The sequence below is a fragment of the Maylandia zebra genome, linkage group LG18 (genome assembly GCF_041146795.1).
Source record: "Maylandia zebra isolate NMK-2024a linkage group LG18, Mzebra_GT3a, whole genome shotgun sequence".
In the NCBI taxonomy this organism is placed as follows: Eukaryota; Metazoa; Chordata; class Actinopteri; order Cichliformes; family Cichlidae; genus Maylandia; species Maylandia zebra.
In genome coordinates this window covers 19056500-19074268 of record NC_135184.1, presented here as the reverse complement: position 1 = coordinate 19074268, position 17769 = coordinate 19056500, and the positions used below count along the sequence as shown (strand labels likewise).

The window sequence follows — 17769 nt, the reverse complement described above, 5'->3', positions numbered from 1 at the left end:
TTCCAAATATTGAGGCTACGTTTAGATCTGCCAGCCATCAGTGGGTCTAATCCACTAAGCAGCCTTGGCAGCTTTTCCACCAGAGAAAAGCTAAAGAAGTTTTACCAACTCTCAGAAAAACTTGATGGGCCTTGAAGCAACCTTAAGCTCTGGCGTACTCCCTCTCTCTCTCACACACACACAGGAAGAGAGAAAAAGGATAAACATGTAGGCAGAGGGATTCATTCAGGGTTTTTGATCAAAGTGGGGATTCTGAACCCAGACACACCCTGACAATTTAAATTCAAGAATTGCGAGATAGCCCCAAACAGTCCACTGTTCAGCTGTACTAAACACATGACAGTGCACTGCTGATTTTAACCATCAGGCTGACTTATTTAATGTAATCTTCCATAAGCACATAACATGAAGTAAATGACAGGATAAAGATTGCAGACTTTCAAAACTGTAGCTGGACACCTTTGCTGGACATTTTTTTTCAGTAAATCACTATATTTAGTTTCTCAGTGGTGCTTCAACAAACAAGCAAAGACTTTTATTTACTTTTACAAACCCATAGTTCTAGTTTTGCTAGACATAATGGTCAAATCAAAAAAGTTTATCATAATGAATAAATCATCATCATTTGCAGCTAATAAACTTAAAAATAAAAAGCCACTGGTATTTCTTTTAAAATATTCTGTATCACTTCATCAGAGTTTACATACAGACGTTTTCATTGCTGTGACAAACTAAGTCTGCTTCATGATTCAGTAGCTCGTAGAACCGCCTTTATCAGCAACAATTTGAAGTAACTGTTGTCTGTATGAGTTTATCGATCACAATCACATCATTGTGGAGGAATTTTGGCACATTCTTCCGTAAGTGCTGCTTCTCTTCGTTGACGTTTCTTGGCCTTCATTTATGCACAGCTCTCTAAGGTCAGCACTTTAACTGCAAGGTGTCCAGCTTCTGTGGCTGCAAAACAAACTAGTGCTGTGCAATACTGCAGATGTTGCTATGATCTGATATGAGGTAACTACAGGGCCAGTAATGCAGATACCGATACTGATACCGAACTTATAGAAGGCAGCTTGTGTAGGGGAGTGTCATGATTTTTAAGATGAATTATCATCAATTTGCAAATTCTGAACACATTTTAATGAACAATGAATCACTGTGATTTTACTTTCCATGATAATTAGTTAATATAGCAAACGAACCATTCAACTTTTCATGAATGATGAAACTTGGGTCAACTTCTGTTGTTTAAATCTCAATTATCACATAAAGCTTCAGACATTTTTCACAGTGCAATGAACTTAGGGGATAGAAACAAAGTACCAATACCATCATGCTAGTCTCGATCCAGTACCAGTGTTGATGTCAATACTATCGATATTTAGATTGATCTGCCCAGCTCTAAAACAAACCCAAATCATCAGCCTCCACCACCGTGACTGACAGTTTGTATGGGATGTTTGAGCTGATGTTCTGTGTTTGGGGTTCACCATCATGTTTGCTGTGCATTATGGACAAACATCTCCACTTTGGCCTTGTTTGCTTCAGAAGTCGTGCTGTTTATTCAGATGCTTTCTGCTTGCATCCCTTCCAAACAACCTAAACTTGCTCAGTCTTTTTTCTAATCGTACTCTCATGAACTTTAACATTTAACATCCTAACTGAGGCCTGTAGACTCTCAGATTAAGCTTTTGAGTTTTCTGCATTTTCTGTTACATTTTCAAAATGTAAGGCAAGGCAAGGCAAGGCAAGTTTATTTGTATAGCACAATTCAACAACAAGGTGATTCAAAGTGCTTTACAGAGACATTAGAAACAAGAACAAATAAAAAGCATGATTTAAAATTGATTAAAACAAGCAAATAAACTAACTAACTAATTAACAAACAAACAAACAAACAACAGTATATAAAATCAAAACAGATAAAATCAGAACAGTAGATAAAATCAGTAGTTAAATGTAAGTTTTGAAATTTAAGCTTAAAGTGTGGATTTGGTGCTTTATTCAAATGCAGCTGAGAACAGGTGAGTCTTCAACCTGGATTTAAATAAACTGAGTGTTTCAGCTGATCTGAGGCTTTCTGGGAGTTTGTTCCAGATATATGGAGCATAAAAGCTGAATGCAGCTTCTCCGTGTCTGGTTCTGACTCTGGGAACTGATAAAAGACCGGATCCAGATGACCTGAGGGATCTGGATGGTTCATACTGGGTCAGGAGGTCATTGATGTATTTTGGTCCTAAACCATTCAGAGCTTTATAGGCCAGCATCAGAACTTTAAAGTCTATCCTCTGACGGACAGGCAGCCAGTGTAAGGATCTCAGAGCTGGACTGATGTGGTCCACTTTTTTGGTCTTAGTGAGGACTCGAGCAGCAGAGTTCTGAATGAGCTGTAGTTGTCTGACTGATTTTTTAGGTAGACCTGTAAAGATGCTGTTACAGTAATCAAGCCTACTAAAGATGAATGCATGGACTAGTTTTTCCAGGTCCTGTTGAGACATCAGATCTTTTATCCTTGATATATTCTTGAGGTGATAGTAAGCTGACTTTGTTATTGTCTTAATGTGTTTTTCTAAGTTTAGGTCTGCATCCATCACTACACCCAAATTTCTCGCCTGGTTTGTGGTTTTTAGATGTATAGATTGAAGTTCTCTGGTGACCTGTAATCGTTTTTCTTTGGCGCCAAAGACTATTACCTCAGTTTTGTTTTTGTTTAGCTGGAGAAAATTGTGGCACAACCAGTCATTGATTTCCTCAATGCATTTACCAAGAGCCTGTACAGGGCCTCGGTCTCCTGGTGACATTGTGATATATATTTGTGTGTCATCTGCATAGCTGTGATAATTTATTTTGTTTTTGTTTATTATCTGTGCCAGTGGGAGCATGTAAATGTTAAACAGAAGGGGTCCCAAGATGGAACCTTGGGGAACTCCACATGTGATACTTGTCTGCTCAGATGTGAAGTTACCTATTGATACAAAGTATTTCCTGTTTTCTACGTATGTTTTGAACCAGTTTAGTACAGTTCCTGAAAGACCTGTCCAGTTCTCCAGTCGTTTGAGTAATATGTTGTGGTCAACTGTATCAAATGCTGCACTGAGATCCAGTAAAACTAGGACTGACATTTTTCCACTGTCTGTATTCAGACATATGTCATTAAACACTTTGGTCAGAGCGGTTTCAGTGCTGTGGTTCTGTCTAAAACCCGACTGGAAGGCATCGTAGCAATTATTCTGTTTTAAGAAGTAACTGAGCTGTTGAGAAACTGCTTTTTCAATGATCTTACTTAAAAATGGGAGATTTGAGATCGGCCTGTAGTTGTTCATTTGTGTCTTGTCAAGATTGTCCTTTTTCAGTATAGGTTTGATTACAGCAGTTTTTAGTGATTCTGGAAACACACCTGATAATAAAGAAAAGTTGACGATCTGTAACAGGTCTGACTCTAAAGTCTTTGAGACCTTTTTGAAAAAACTTGTTGGCAGGACATCTAAACAGCAGGAGGAGGAGTTCAGTTGACCTAAGATGTCCTCCAGGTCTTTGCTGTTAATAGGGTGAAACTGTTTCATGGTGTTTAAACAGTTTTTTGGTGGACACAGTACATATCCTGGATCTGCTGTTGATGTACCAATTGCTTGTCTAATTTTTTGGATTTTTTCAGTGAAGAATTTGGCAAAGTCATTGCAGGCCATGGTCGAATGAAGTTCAGCTGCCACTGACACAGGAGGGTTTGTTAGCCTGTCAACTGTAGAAAATAAGACCCGAGCATTATGGCTGTTTTTAGTGATGATGTCAGAGAAGTAGGACCTCCTTGCATTCCTCAGTTGTAAATTATAATTGTGAAGTTTCTCTTTATAAATGTCATAATGTAAACTTATATCATATTTAAAGATTAAATAAAATAAGGTTTTCTCATCAAATAAAAACCACATGTTGTGGCAGAGCTAATATAAGACTGGAAACTGACTGTATGTAGTGATAAAAATAAAAACAATGGAAGTTCATTCTTACATTAGCGTCATTTTGATTCTGAATAAATACTGACTTGCTCTTCTTCAGGCAAGCAGTGCCATAACGTTCGATCAGCTTCCATCTGTTTGCAATTCACCTCCACATCTGTTAAGATAAAAAGGCTTCGGAAAATCAAACAACAGTGTGGAACTCCCTATAAAGCAACGATTTCATGCATGTACTGAATTATATCAATAGTGGCTGTGTAGTGTGATCCTTCTGTTTTTACATCATTAAAAAAGACAAACAAAAAAACAAAAACCACAGACTTCAGACCACCAGGCCCTTCTTTGATCTTTCTCTCCGTTTCTTAACAGTCTTCTGGCTGCTGCACCTCTTCTTCTTTGCTTCTACTTCTGGGTCAAAATCAGAGTCACTGTCACCGTTTGGTCGCCTTCCCAATGTCTCCTCCTCCTCCTCCTCTTCTTCTTCCTCCTCTTCTGTCGAGTCAAAGGATAAATCACTACCTGACTGCTTGTCCTCGCTCCCCTCATCACCGGAGCCTGTTTTCTTTAACTTCTGTACCTTTGATTTGATTCCTCTGGGCCTGTCCGTGCTTCTCCTTTTACTTTTCGGCTTCATTGATCTCTCCCTCTGAACCTTCTGTTTTACTTTCACACTGTCAAACTCAGAGTTCACGTCTCTCTTTTTCTTGTTCCTCTTAGCATCATTTGCCCTTTTATCCATCTGCTGAAGTCCAGAGCTGGACGTGTGGTAACGCTGGACGTGACTTTTCAAGCTCACGTTGTGGTTGAAGCACATGTCACAGAGCTGACACTTGTACGGCCGCTCCCCGGTGTGCAGACGCATGTGGGACTTCAGGTGGCTCGTCTGGTTGAAGCCACGCTGGCACACCGAACACTTGTACGGTTTCAGTCCTGTGTGCACAACGGAGTGCCTCCTGAGACGATGTATGTCCTTGAAGTCAATCCCACAGACTCCACATTTGAACTCCCTCGAGACTCTGTGCTTTGCCAGGTGGCTCCGGCGTTCTTTACTGGTGGCGAATGTCTTTGGACAGTCGGGACATTTAAAGGGATCTTTTTTATCCTGGTGGGTCAGCTCGTGCCTAAATTTGTCCGCCCTGGTTTTGAAGGTGACATAGCAATACTTGCAAGGATGCTCGTACGTTTCGTCGTGGATTTCGCTATGATTTCTTAGAGCAATCTCAGAAACGCACCTTTTCCCGCAGATATTGCAGGAGTAGGGTTTTATTTTGTGCTCGCATGTGTGAGGCTTCAGGATGAGGAAAAAACGTCCGCACTCTGTGCACAGCTCATTAATTTCGAGGCCACCCGGGGATTCAAAATCTTCCTCTTCGCCTTCATCCTCGGTTTCCTCCTCAGACTCCTTTGTGAGCTCGTCAGCCACCAAAAGTTCCTCCGTGGGATTCCAGTCCCCATCTGAACTCATCCCACCTCTATTGCCTTCCTCTTCGTCGTCTGAAGGATCGCTTTTTTCATCGCTAAAAGTGACGGCCTCAGACAAAGCCACAGCGCCGGCGTTGTCGTCTCTTAGCGCTGACTGTGAATGACAAGAATGGCAACGTAGCATTTGGGAAACTTTTTCAAGCCTGTACAGCAAAGAGTTTTCATGAAAAATGACTAAGACAGAGGTGCAAGCAAAGGACAAAGTATCATTTCTATAAGTGCTTTTTTTAAAACTGCAATTCAGCAAAAGCGCGGGCAAAGACACAAAAAGCAGAAAACAGATACTTTTTTGTTCCAAATGGAATAATAGAGACGCAGAATTTGCATCTTTCTGAGAGAATTATTACTTCTGAGAGCCAAACAAATTAAACGCATGTATGACTCTCAATCCAAAAAAAAGTAGCTTGATTAAATTGTGAAGTGATGTGAGATCTTAAGAGTTGCTATTTGCACCATCACTTCTGAAGAAACTCCCAGAAACTAAGTGGGAAGCTCCTATCATGACTACGTGAAGCTGGCTCCAAAAGTGAGTCAATCCCTGTCATGTCTTAAGTTAAAATACCCGGCTTTAGAGAATTCAAAATAATTTTACAGACTGCTACCAAAACGGTTTTGATCTCTATGGATAGTTTTCTCGTTTACAACATCTGCAAGTGGGAGAATTTTTTATAACTAATCCGTGTGAATAGTAAGGGTTAGGGGCGTGGCCACTTTGATTGAGTGTGCTGACACAGGCAGCTGTAAACCCGTTGGTGTCTGCAGCGGCGTCACATCTGCTAATTGGAGTCACTGTGTTAGTGGTCTTGCGTGTTCCTTTTGGGGCGCCTGCTACATCCTGCTGTATAGTATAACCCATCCAAGAAGTCTGTACTTCAGAGTGAAACACAACTATTGTTTTTGGTTACATTATAATTCAAAATTGCATCCATTTTGAAAGACAGGTAGGCTGCTCTAGTCAGCTGTTTGAATACACTTTTTTTGAAAGACTGCTTTCTGCTAGCTAAAATAAGCATCTCAATTCATATCATTAAGCATTACCAATGCAATCCCAACCATAATGCGTGACATTACGGCGGATACAGCTATCTTTTAGTCTATGATATTTAATGAAATATGTCATATTAAACTTTTTATGAGTCAAGTCCAGTTAGGAATCATAAAATAAACACATTGCAAACTTCTCTGATGACCAAGTTTTCTTTAGTAGACAGTAAATCAGGTTAAACCTACCAGCTGGGTCTCTGGGGTTCCCTCTGTGCCTCTTGTCAGGCGTCCATCTTCAGCGGCAGGGAGAGGGGCACTGACCTGACCATTCCGCTTGTTTTTGTAGTCGCACTTATGGCATCGTTGTTTCAAGATGATGAGCTCCCCATAGGTTACTTTCACTGCCTGGAGTTTGTCTCCACATGTTGGGCACTTTTGGCCAAACACCTTCAGGAGGCAATTTTCATTCACCATGTATTTGTCGTTCTGAAGTGCAGGCCTGAAACACAAGAATACAAACAGTCAGACGCGTCATGATGTCACATCTTCAAACATGCTCAGAAATGTGGAACTTACAATTCCTGGTTCGAATCTGTGTCTGGAGTTTCAGGAGTGAGAGCATCTGAAACATTGTGGGGGACAGGCTTGAATACAACACTTTGTCACACTTTAGATTTTTAATGGTGTGATATGGACACTTTCTTACCTCTCAAGGGGCATTCTGTTATTTCAGGGGAACAAGTAGAGCTCTTACATAATTCTAGGTCATCACACTGACTATCTGCATCTGTGGTGGTAACAGGTTCCTACACAAAAATCACAAAAAAACACAAAAGCTTTCAGTCAAACAAAGCCACAAACAGTTAACAAGCATGCGTTTTTTGTCTATACCCATCAATGTATGGATTTCAAAGTAAAATTGCTCTTCAAGTGACTCATTTCAACAACCAAAAAACTTTAGCCTGTCATTGATGAAATAGCAATAATAAAACACAAAACAAAAATTTATGTGAAAAAAAAAATCAAATTGCAGATAACAGAAATATTGAAATATGATAAACTTGTCTTAAAATAGCCACGCTTAGAATTGCAATTCAAACACCGTGTAAAGCCATTAAAAATAGTTAATATGTCACTTAATATACTTTAGATCAACAGTATTCATATACGCAATTTCGGATAGCTTTTGATGTTGTTGATCTTTAGTAAAATTAGTCTGTGGAAGCAAATCTTTCCTTCTAATAGATGGATAGTGGAAAAAGTAAAGTCTCTTTACTTTGAAATACAAAATCAAACTGACTTATTGATTGATATTGACTGAGTAACTCGATAAGGGTGTGTACTGTGGATCTAAAATAAAATTAGTCTGTGGAAACAGGACGTTCACCTGTAATGGCTGTTCACGACTTAAAATCTTAATTAAAAAAATAAATCAGCTTTCATTATTTATGTTTAATTTTGAAATGAATTCATTTTCTATAGTATTTTGGCATTTATGCCAGACTAAACGTGTGGTGTGGGCTAACATAGAAATCACATTCATTTGAAAGTCGCTTTTATTTTGTAAACACGTCTCAGTTTCTCTTTCCGTAATACACAGTATATAGGTATAACGCAAAGCAACGTGGAAGCTGGCTTGGGAGCAGTTTTTTAAAGATCCGGTGAAGTCCAGCAACAGGTGATCCCTCAGCTGACTTACCTCATCCTGTGGGCTCTCCACGGGTTCCTCTGGCTCTGTGTTGACCCACAGTGAGGGGACAGCACCGGGCTTCAGCTGCACCGAGCCACTCAGAGCCAAGCTCACGAAGCAGTCATCTGTGAAGTGTTCACTGCAAATAGTGATATCAGTCCAGGACGATTCTTTTAGTCGCTGCTTGTTGACTTCGAACAGAAACAGGACCCACTCCAGTCTCCTCTCCGGGTCCTCTGGTAGCCTGAACCGCTGCACATTGTGTCGCCACGAATCACAACCAACGACGGAGCACATGCTGGGCTACAGATGTGACCCTCCAGTTGTAGAAGTGGTCGGACAGCGTTACGTTTTAACGCTCGCTTGCTGTAGCTGCCACATTTTAACATAAACAACAATGGCAGGCTAATGGCTAAGTAAGCGAATGTTGTGCTAACAGAACTGGCGTGGCTCTCTGGCTGGGTTCGCTTGGTTTGGCGACCAGCGTATCCCGGCTTAACAAGTAGATGACGCTGGCATTTCTCGTCACTTAGGTAGAAAACTTGCACAGCTCCACAAATTAAAAATTAAAAAGACTAAAACCTATGGAACGCCAGGACTGCCATAATGAATTAATTAAATACACCATTAAATAATTAATTAAATGTGGCAATAATTAATTAAAATTGGAATTAATTAATTAAATAAATAGTTATGACACATGTAATTAATTAATTACTGACACATTTAATTAATTATTTATGTATTTCACGTTTTAATTAATTATTGACACATTTAATTAATTATTTATGTATTTCACATTTTAATTAATTATTGACACATTTCATTAATTATTGACACATTTAATTAATTATTTAATGATATATTTATTTATTTCATTTTGGCAGTCCTGACGCCTGGCTCTCATCATGAAATAATTTTATCTGTCAGCCTCACCCATCAAACTCAGGGGGCGGGGTTAACGCTGATCGAGTCAAAACCATTGCTTTGGCCTGGTGGCCATTGTTTCTAGCACACAACAACCGGCATGTGGAAGCTAACAGAACTGAGCTTTGAAAAACCCTGTTTGTGTGTTACCAAATACCGTTTTAATATTTTTTTAGCCGAGAATGTAGTGGTTTAATCTTCATGTGTCTGGTCGGTTTGTCAAGATACAGCCTCTTTGCAAAAGTGTTTCGATGATTTCGGAGATGTCTGCCCAGTCTCACGGCAAACCGTGGGATAGACCCGCTCGCCTCGCAAGCAATCCCACCGACAAAGCGCAGGCCCCGGTACACAGCTGTAGTAACCCCCGCTGACTTCTTTTACTGAGGTTATATTTATCGATGTTTTATTTCCTGATGTTCTTATGTGTCCTACGTGTTTCAGTCGCCAATTCTGAATTATAACTAACATTAAAAACATGTTTAAGGAGGAGAGAGAGCAAATAAATCTGTTTAACATCTGATCTTTGGGTTTTTGTTCAGTAATCAGCGTGACCTGTGTATAAAACGTGTAAAAGAGATAACGTTGGTGTTTCCGTCATGTAGTAACTGCTGGCTTTAACTGTACAAAGGTTGTTCGACACTATGAAACACATACAGACTTCATGATGTTCGGCTAATATTTTTATTGTGAATATTAATCATGCTGACCTCGCTCTGTACACCACGCAGCGAGGTCAGCATATCCACGATATCCTCAGCTCCATGAGTTAACACAAAGTTTCCCAGCTGACTATCTAACTGCCAACTATTCCAGAGACGTGAAAATATACAGCATAAAGAAAAGTGTAAGAGACTCAGCAGCAGATTAGAATAACAGTTATACATTTAATAAATCACCAAATGAATCCAAGAAACGAGCAAACCTGTTCCGACAATTTGAATTTGTATTCCCTCAGCTGCAGACTCGCTGCTGTTTAAATGTTTGAAAAGGAAGATTAGATATAAAAAACGTCAAACATAGACTCAGTCTGCCTTCACATTTGATATGAGGCCAGCACGTATAGTGGCCTCAGCAGGCTATTACTGAAATACACGTGCTATATCATAAACTATGATATAAATAGGGAGGTCCTATTAACATGTTTAGTTTTAAGGGACACCTTCCTGCCTTTAGTCTCATTCATGAGCAGTATTAGTTTTCTTCTAACATCCAGAAGTCTGCACAATGTGTTTCATAGTTTGTAACAAGCCTTTGACAGGTAAACATAACATGACCGAAAAAGCAAAAAAAAAAAAAAAGAGAGAGAGAGAGAGTTGACATAAGAAGAGAAAATTCTCTCAATTATGGAGACAGGCAAATGGTTCATTTATGTTTGATGTGTGTTTATTCCTCCCTAAATATCGTCGGTGAAGTTCGCCATGCACGTCAGATTTTCCTGCGCATTTTTATACCTCTGCCAACAGAGAGAGAGAAAAAAATCACATTCTAACAGACAGCTGGTGCTTAGAATACAGTTGAATAACTATTAAAAAACAGATGATATTTAGATGATAGTTCAGTCTAACACATGTGCCAGTGGTTCATTAAACGTCTGTGAAACTATGCAGTTATGAAACGTAACTTTAACCTCAGCCAAACCGATTTGCTCAGTTGTAAATAAAACAGCGAAGTAAACGTGACCCGACAGACAGAACCTGAGTGAATGAAGTCCAGCGTTTAACCACTGAGAGCTAAAACTCAGCTGAGGTTTGAAAGCTGTGTGCCGGTGATTGGACATCAGCCGCTGATAAAGCTGTTCGCCTATAAAGTGCTCTGTAAGGAAACGAGCTCCAGCAGCTCTGCGCTCGGGGAAAACACTATATTTACTTATCTTGTGCAGAAAAATGCGCTGACATTGCGTTATATCGAGCACCGGCTGCCCAGTTAAACTGTGACTATCACCAGGTAACTAGGCGTGTTTCTTGAATTAGCAGCAGGTGTTAAACAGCTGACAGATGAGGAGGAGGATGCATGCAGGTAAACTGAGGGTCTGTTGAGCTGATCGCTGGTTTCGTGAGAAAAATGTCAGCTCGTTCTTTATGTTACAGAAGCACAGAGACACAAGACCAGGCGGAAAGAGACGATTGTTCGGTGAAAATGAGAATCTGCGAATGCAACATGTGGAACACGGAGAGTGGAATATGTAAACAAACCGGTTAACGTAACCCCCTCGGTGCACTCTGCATGCTAACTGTTAGCAGAGCTAGTGAAATCTCTGAAAACATCTGAGCAATTTTGCAAACATGTTCTATGTTGACAACCTGACCAGACATACGTCGCGACATTCGCGGCTAAAACACTGTTAAAAGTGTAGCTGGTGACAGAAAAATGGGGTATTTTAAAACTACACCACCACCATTGCTGCTTGTGATTTGATCTGCATTCTGGGATACCTGGCTGCCCCAAGTCTACACAAGCAATCGATTTTCTAGGATCGACCTGTTTTGACTTACTTTGCACGGCAACCAATCAAATGTTAGAGAAGCTGCATGGGCAGCGTTAACCCCGCCCCCTGAGTTTGATGGGTGAGGCTGACAGATAAAATTATTTCATGACGAGAGCCAGGCGTCAGGACTGCCAAAATGAAATAAATAAATATATCATTAAATAATTAATTAAATGTGTCAATAATTAATTAAATGTGTCAATAATTAATTAAAATGTGAAATACATAAATAATTAATTAAATGTGTCAATAATTAATTAATTACATGTGTCATAACTATTTATTTAATTAATTAATTCCAATTTTAATTAATTATTGCCACATTTAATTAATTATTTAATTGTGTATTTAATTAATTCATTATGGCAGTCCTGGCGTTCCATAGCTGCTGCTTGAATCAAGTCAATCAGCAATCGGCAGATCCCTATATAACGTTTGTGAAGCTGTGTTTCTGGGCCTTCTGGCCATTTTCACTGCCATACATGTGCAGGCTCACATGCCTTTGATTTGTATTTTTAGCCTTATGTGACTTTGTTCAGACTGCCTGTAGGGGAGAATTGCTTTTGTAACGTAATCCCTTGTTTTCTACTGTTTATGTGCTGGTTAGGTTGGCTATCTTTGTATATTTTGTTTTCTTTGGCATTGGGCAAGTTCCTTTTATTTTCTGTTAGGGATGTTTTGTTTGTTATGTTGGCGTTAGCTCTCCCTTGAGTTAAATGTCAGTCTGAACCAAAGTTTTAAACTAGCAGAAAATAAACCTTTAAAAATGCCATCTTGACTCCTCTTTCACTATTTTAACTTTATGTTATTCCCTCCTATCTCTTCGGCTAGCCAGGGGATGTAAAAGACACATTAAGCTGTTTCTGAATAAATCATTAGCTCAGTATTTTTAGTTCATTGTTTCAAATATCCTGATTTGTTGTTGGTCTTACTACTGTTTTTACTATTGGACTTTTTCCTTTTTTTTCAGCTGGGTCAATGTCGCAGTCAAATTTTTCTTCTCCCACTAGATCTCCTTTTGCTTCATGTCTTCCTCCTCCTTCTCCTGCTCCTCCTCGTCCACAGTCACTCTGTCCCATTAGCCAGAGCACCACCAGCGCTGCCGTTTTTCTGTCCAGGAGTTGCCGTGTGATAACAGGGGATGTGATTCTTCAAGATCACATTGTCATTGAAGGATTGATCGCAGAGCTGACACTTGTAAGGCCGCTGCCGTGTGTTCAGGCGGATGTGGGATTTCGGGGGGTTGGCTGAAGCCCCGCTGGCTTTGGACTGTAGGAGAGAGCTGGAGTATCTTGAGGAAGCCCATGCAAGCACAGGAAAAATGTGCAAACCCCACACAGAAAGGCTCCAGGCAAATGTGAGGCTCAAGCCAGCATCCAGGATTATTACAGTTAACTAAAACTAGATGTGTTAACTTAAGAAGTCAGAAATTAATCAAGTGTAACATTAACTGTATGCAGTTTTGTGGCCTGACTTTCCCACCTGGTAGGTGTAGTCGCATTAAGGACATCACTGCTTTAAGACGAAGAGCGCTCCATGGGTGACCTTATCCCTTTAACTTTACATTTACTGAACAGCTGGAGGCGTTTTCATTCACAATAAACTTCCCCCTCATCTTTATACATGCTAATCTTAAAAGAAAATATTGAAGCCAACTGGGAAGCGCATTAAACCTGCATTCTATCTCAAGGCCACCAGATGGCGATACTTGAGGCCGCAAAAAGACTTCTGATGCTTTTGAGTATTTGCAGACGTGTGACCGCTAATCATGTTACACACAAATGAATAAGGCACTCAACACACAGACCTGCAGACTGGTCAGTGTCCCCATGCTAACTGTTTCTAAGGAAAAAGGTGCATTTCCCAACTGGTAGTACACCTCTGTGTGATTGCTTTGTAACTAGCATAGTTTGTATGAAACCGACTGACTTTTCTACAAATACTGGCCAGCTGTCTTTGAGCTGCAGTGAATCAGTCAAAAGTGTGACACAAATCAGTAATGAGATGGTTAGCCTTTAAAGAAGTTGCTCCTTTCGAAACATGTCAGCTGCAGCTCTGAGGCACAACTTTTACTATGAGGGTGAACCGTCTCTATTTCTGGTTTATGTCATACTTTCTCAATTTTACTACTGCTGGTTGAGTACTTGCAGACGAACGTGAGAAACTACAGCCTATCTACTAGCAGCTAAAGCAGTCACTAAGTTCTAAATGTAGCAGCTTCTTTGCAACCATTTTCACCCAGTGACAGCTAATAACCTCCAGGTACCACTGGCAATCATTTGGGGAACACACACTTTTCCAGTCTCCTCACTCTTCTCCAGAGTCGACTGGTCACACAACTGATCACAGAGCACATTTTCAGTTTCTTAAACCTCTTGCACACCTTTATAAAACCTTAATAACACCAAAACGTCAACTGGTTTTGCAGTTTTTACACCTCAGCAGTGATAAGCTGCCGTGCCTGTTGCCGTAGCAGCGAGAGCTTGTGGGCGGGGTTTTAATGGTGGGTTCGAGTGATTTGTTGTCTGGAGTACACCGGCCAGTACATGGATCAATTAATGATTTTATAGAATTGTTTTGATATATATATATATATATATATATATATATATATATATATATATATATATATATATATATATATATATATATATATAAGCAGATTTTTACAGTCATTGGTCTCAATGAGCACTCACTGGACACTTCATTTGGTACACCTTGCTAATAGTCATGGCATAGATTCAACAAGGTGGTGGAAATCACCTCAGAGATTTTGGTCCATATTAACATGATAGCATCACACAGTTGATGCAGATTTTTTGGCCATGTCTACATGCATAAATCCACTGAGCTGCTGCCATGTGTTGGGCTGATTAGTTTATTATTATTATAGATTATTTTGATTAATGAGCAGGTGAACTTCTATACTTCTAAACCTAGTAAGGTGCGTGTAAAGCGAGTGAGTGTATGAAGCAGATAGTACTACCACAGTTAATGGTATTACCTTAAAAGGAAAATAACAAATATAGGTTCTGTGACAAACAGAATAAAATATGCACCTTATTTGTAATTAAAATAAAAGCACGCACTTTCCGCAGACGGCAGAGCTCACAGAATGGCTCTAATTTAGATTGGCAATGATTATTTTTGAGTCTGAAAAAAAAGAGTTCAGTCCTTTAGAAAAAAAATATGCAGTAGATTTGCAGGTTTGTAAAAACACCATTAGGTGGTGCTGTTCAGCTTTTGCCTCTACCTCAACACACTGTAAAACTAGGATGTCACGGCCACTGCAGAGTAGGTGTGATATCATGACATAACTGAAGCTTTACATTTCAAAAGACTAATGCAAGAATTACCACAAACCAGGGGGCAACTCCTTATCCAACAATGAGTGGCTGCATTGCTGTTTAAGCTGCTCTTTGAACTTTAGAAGTTCCTATGTGCCTCAAAGGACATCTTGGATGGACAGAAGAAGAGAAACCACTGGCCAGTTTGTGTGCAACCATCACTGTGCATTTTCTGTGTTAAGACATCCTGTTCTCCATGTAAAGAAACAGATAATTTACAATAGATGGCACAAATCAGCATATAAATAATCCTCAGAAATCTGTATTTTATTTGCCTTTTTATTGCCCAAAGAAATATTTGATTATGTATAAATATCCTATTCAGACACTTGAAATTCCATAGTTGGGGTCTACATTAAGCTGAGGGACTTTTTCAACTGCAGAAAGATCCTTTCTAGTCACCAGCTTTAGTAAATAAGCTGACCTCCTGACCAAGTGATTATCTAAATTATAGCAGCTAATGGTGATTAGTCCACCACATGGACATGTGGCTGAAATACAGACGCAGGGTCACTTAAGTGGCCCCTGAACAAACAGGAAAGACACTCACAACTGCCGCTTTGTGCAGCAGGTGGTTGCTCTCCTGTGTCCCCTGTAGACATGACATGTAGACATGACACAAGTATTCCCAATATCCAAACATTTTTAAGGCATGAGAGAGTAAAAAAAAGATATAATGGGGATTGGTGGATTTATTCTCCCACTGGGTGTAAGGCCCCCAGCTTCCTGGGTAATTGAAAAATGATTTCACGTGTCAGCTAATGAGTGCAGCATATCTATGCCCCGAGGAGGCCAGTCAATCAATCTCTCATCAGGCTGCCTCAACAGTAATTTGTGTTTGTTGGTGTGTTTGCACATGCCTTTGATGTGCGTATAGGAGATGTTGTTTTTGTGTTGTGTATTAATGTGTTAGATTAGAGCCATTAATTATGAATCAAGGACAGTCTGGTTTCCTCCTCTTCCCTGACTCATTTTGATATCCATTTTCAGCTGCAGGATATTTGCTGAGTGTGTTGAAACTTCAAAAGCCAGCTCTTGCTTGGAATGTGCCATTAAACTGTAAACATCAGGACAGGGCAATAAACCTACCAGCGTGCACGCACACACCTCCACAGTTTTCACAACTACAGACCCACTCTTTTCATGCCGACTGAGGTTCAATGTGAAGTTTCCATGTGACCGTGCCAAAGAAAAGAGGCAATAATGATCCAAAAAGTGTAGAAAATGTAATTTTCTTGGGTGTTTGAGCACAAAGGAATTTCACCCTTGACTCTCATTTACATTCTGTCCTCCTCCATCATACCAGTTCTGGGAAAAACAGAGCAAGCCGCGGTCGAAACATGTCAGCTGCCTTTCACATTTACGGAGGAATGTTGGCCGCGCTTCACAATGTTGTCAGTCAGTACGCCAGATAAGAGCTCTCAGTTCATAAATAAGATTGATGGCACCGCATACCACCAGTTCCTGCTCTGTGTTTTCCCATACAAGCATCTCTGTCAAAAGCATCTGTGCTATCTCACCAGCTCATATCCTCTCTGTCCAAGTCCAGGCTTGCTTAGGTGTTTTTACATGTTCCTCATCCACTCATTAAACCCACTACTGCAGGATATGCCCTGACTTCAGCTGCTCAGCTGCGTTCGAGTTTAATACTAGTTTGTTTGGGGGTATTGGTTAGGATATAGTTATATTGTATTTTAGCTACACATATTTGACATGCACTCTTAAATTCCAAAGTCTTACATTTCCTCATAGTTCATGGGTCTTAAAAAACTTAAACAACTGAAAATAAATAGTTCCACAGATTGTACTTTAGTCTTTCTGTTAAAAATCTTTAGGTGTAAAGTTGAAAGAATGTCTGGTTATTCCCTCAGTTTTTCTTTTATAAGCTTGTAAACCTTTTAAGATTGAGTATTCTTAAAAAGTAACCTGTGCACCATCAAGCTCTCCGTTAAGGATACAGTTGCATTTTTAAGCCAAGTCAGGCCTGTTTGTCTTAAAGGAAAACATCATCTCATGTTGGAAACTATCTTGGCTATTGCACTTTGATTTTTTTTTAAGCTGATCTGGAGGAATTAATTTCTAAAAATAAGCCATCCAAGGACTACAAACAAAAAACATCTTCTTGTAATGTATCATGGCTTTGTTTAACCCAAACCAATACCGTCCAGCCTTTTTGAATGCTTCCGCAATCCACAATGGCGCTGCTTTATTTTATAAATACAATACTATACAAAAGATTAGTAAGAGAGTACACATTTTAAAGCCATGCAATAGTGGTGTGTAAACACAATGGGAATAAAGAGAGGTGAGCGGAGAAGAAACACACAGTGTATCATGGGAAGTTCCCAGTAGGATAACTAAAGGATGTTTCAGGGTTTTCTCATCCAACAATAACTGTAACAAAGGAAAGCTTTAAGTAAAGACAGTGTCTGTCTTCTGAATCTAAAGTGGGCGGTGCTTCCACAGGAAAACAGCCTGATAGCTAAAGACTCTGCCTCCCATTCTACTTTTGGAAAACTGAGCAACCACAAGCCCGAATGATCTGATCCCACAGCTTCTCACACCCAACACATCCTTTTGTTTTCTTTTCTCTGTGAAGGGTTCGTGGTGCAAATGTAAATAAAGTTGCAGTCACTATTCAGCAAGTGAAACTTTATCAAATAAAAATTGTAATTAATTTTATGTGTAACTTCCTAATTCAGTTACCTTTTTTCCCCACATATTTGATATTTACAGGATGTGTTGTGGAATTGCACTTTTGTGAAACATCTTATAAAACAGATAGTAATTTTGGATTATTCAAAGGTTGCATTAAAGTCAGTGTGGTACAGATTAATGGGGGCTCCAGTGACGAATGTTGCTGGACTGAAACGGAGCAGGCTGTGGTGTTCATGGTCAATT

General features: G+C 39.7%; 1 protein-coding gene across 1 annotated transcript; it reads right to left on the bottom strand.

Annotated features, from left to right (window-relative positions):
- Positions 1–388: 388 nt before the first annotated feature.
- LOC101478081 (uncharacterized) lies at positions 389–8660 on the bottom strand. Its single transcript, XM_004542659.5, has 5 exons — positions 8119–8660; positions 7126–7225; positions 6996–7041; positions 6666–6918; positions 389–5529 (listed from the first exon to the last, which is right to left on the bottom strand). The coding sequence occupies exons 1-5, from the start codon at positions 8404–8406 to the stop codon at positions 4276–4278; spliced, it is 1941 nt and encodes a 646-aa protein (XP_004542716.2). The 5' UTR covers positions 8407–8660; the 3' UTR covers positions 389–4275.
- Between the last annotated feature and the right edge of the window lie 9109 nt (positions 8661–17769).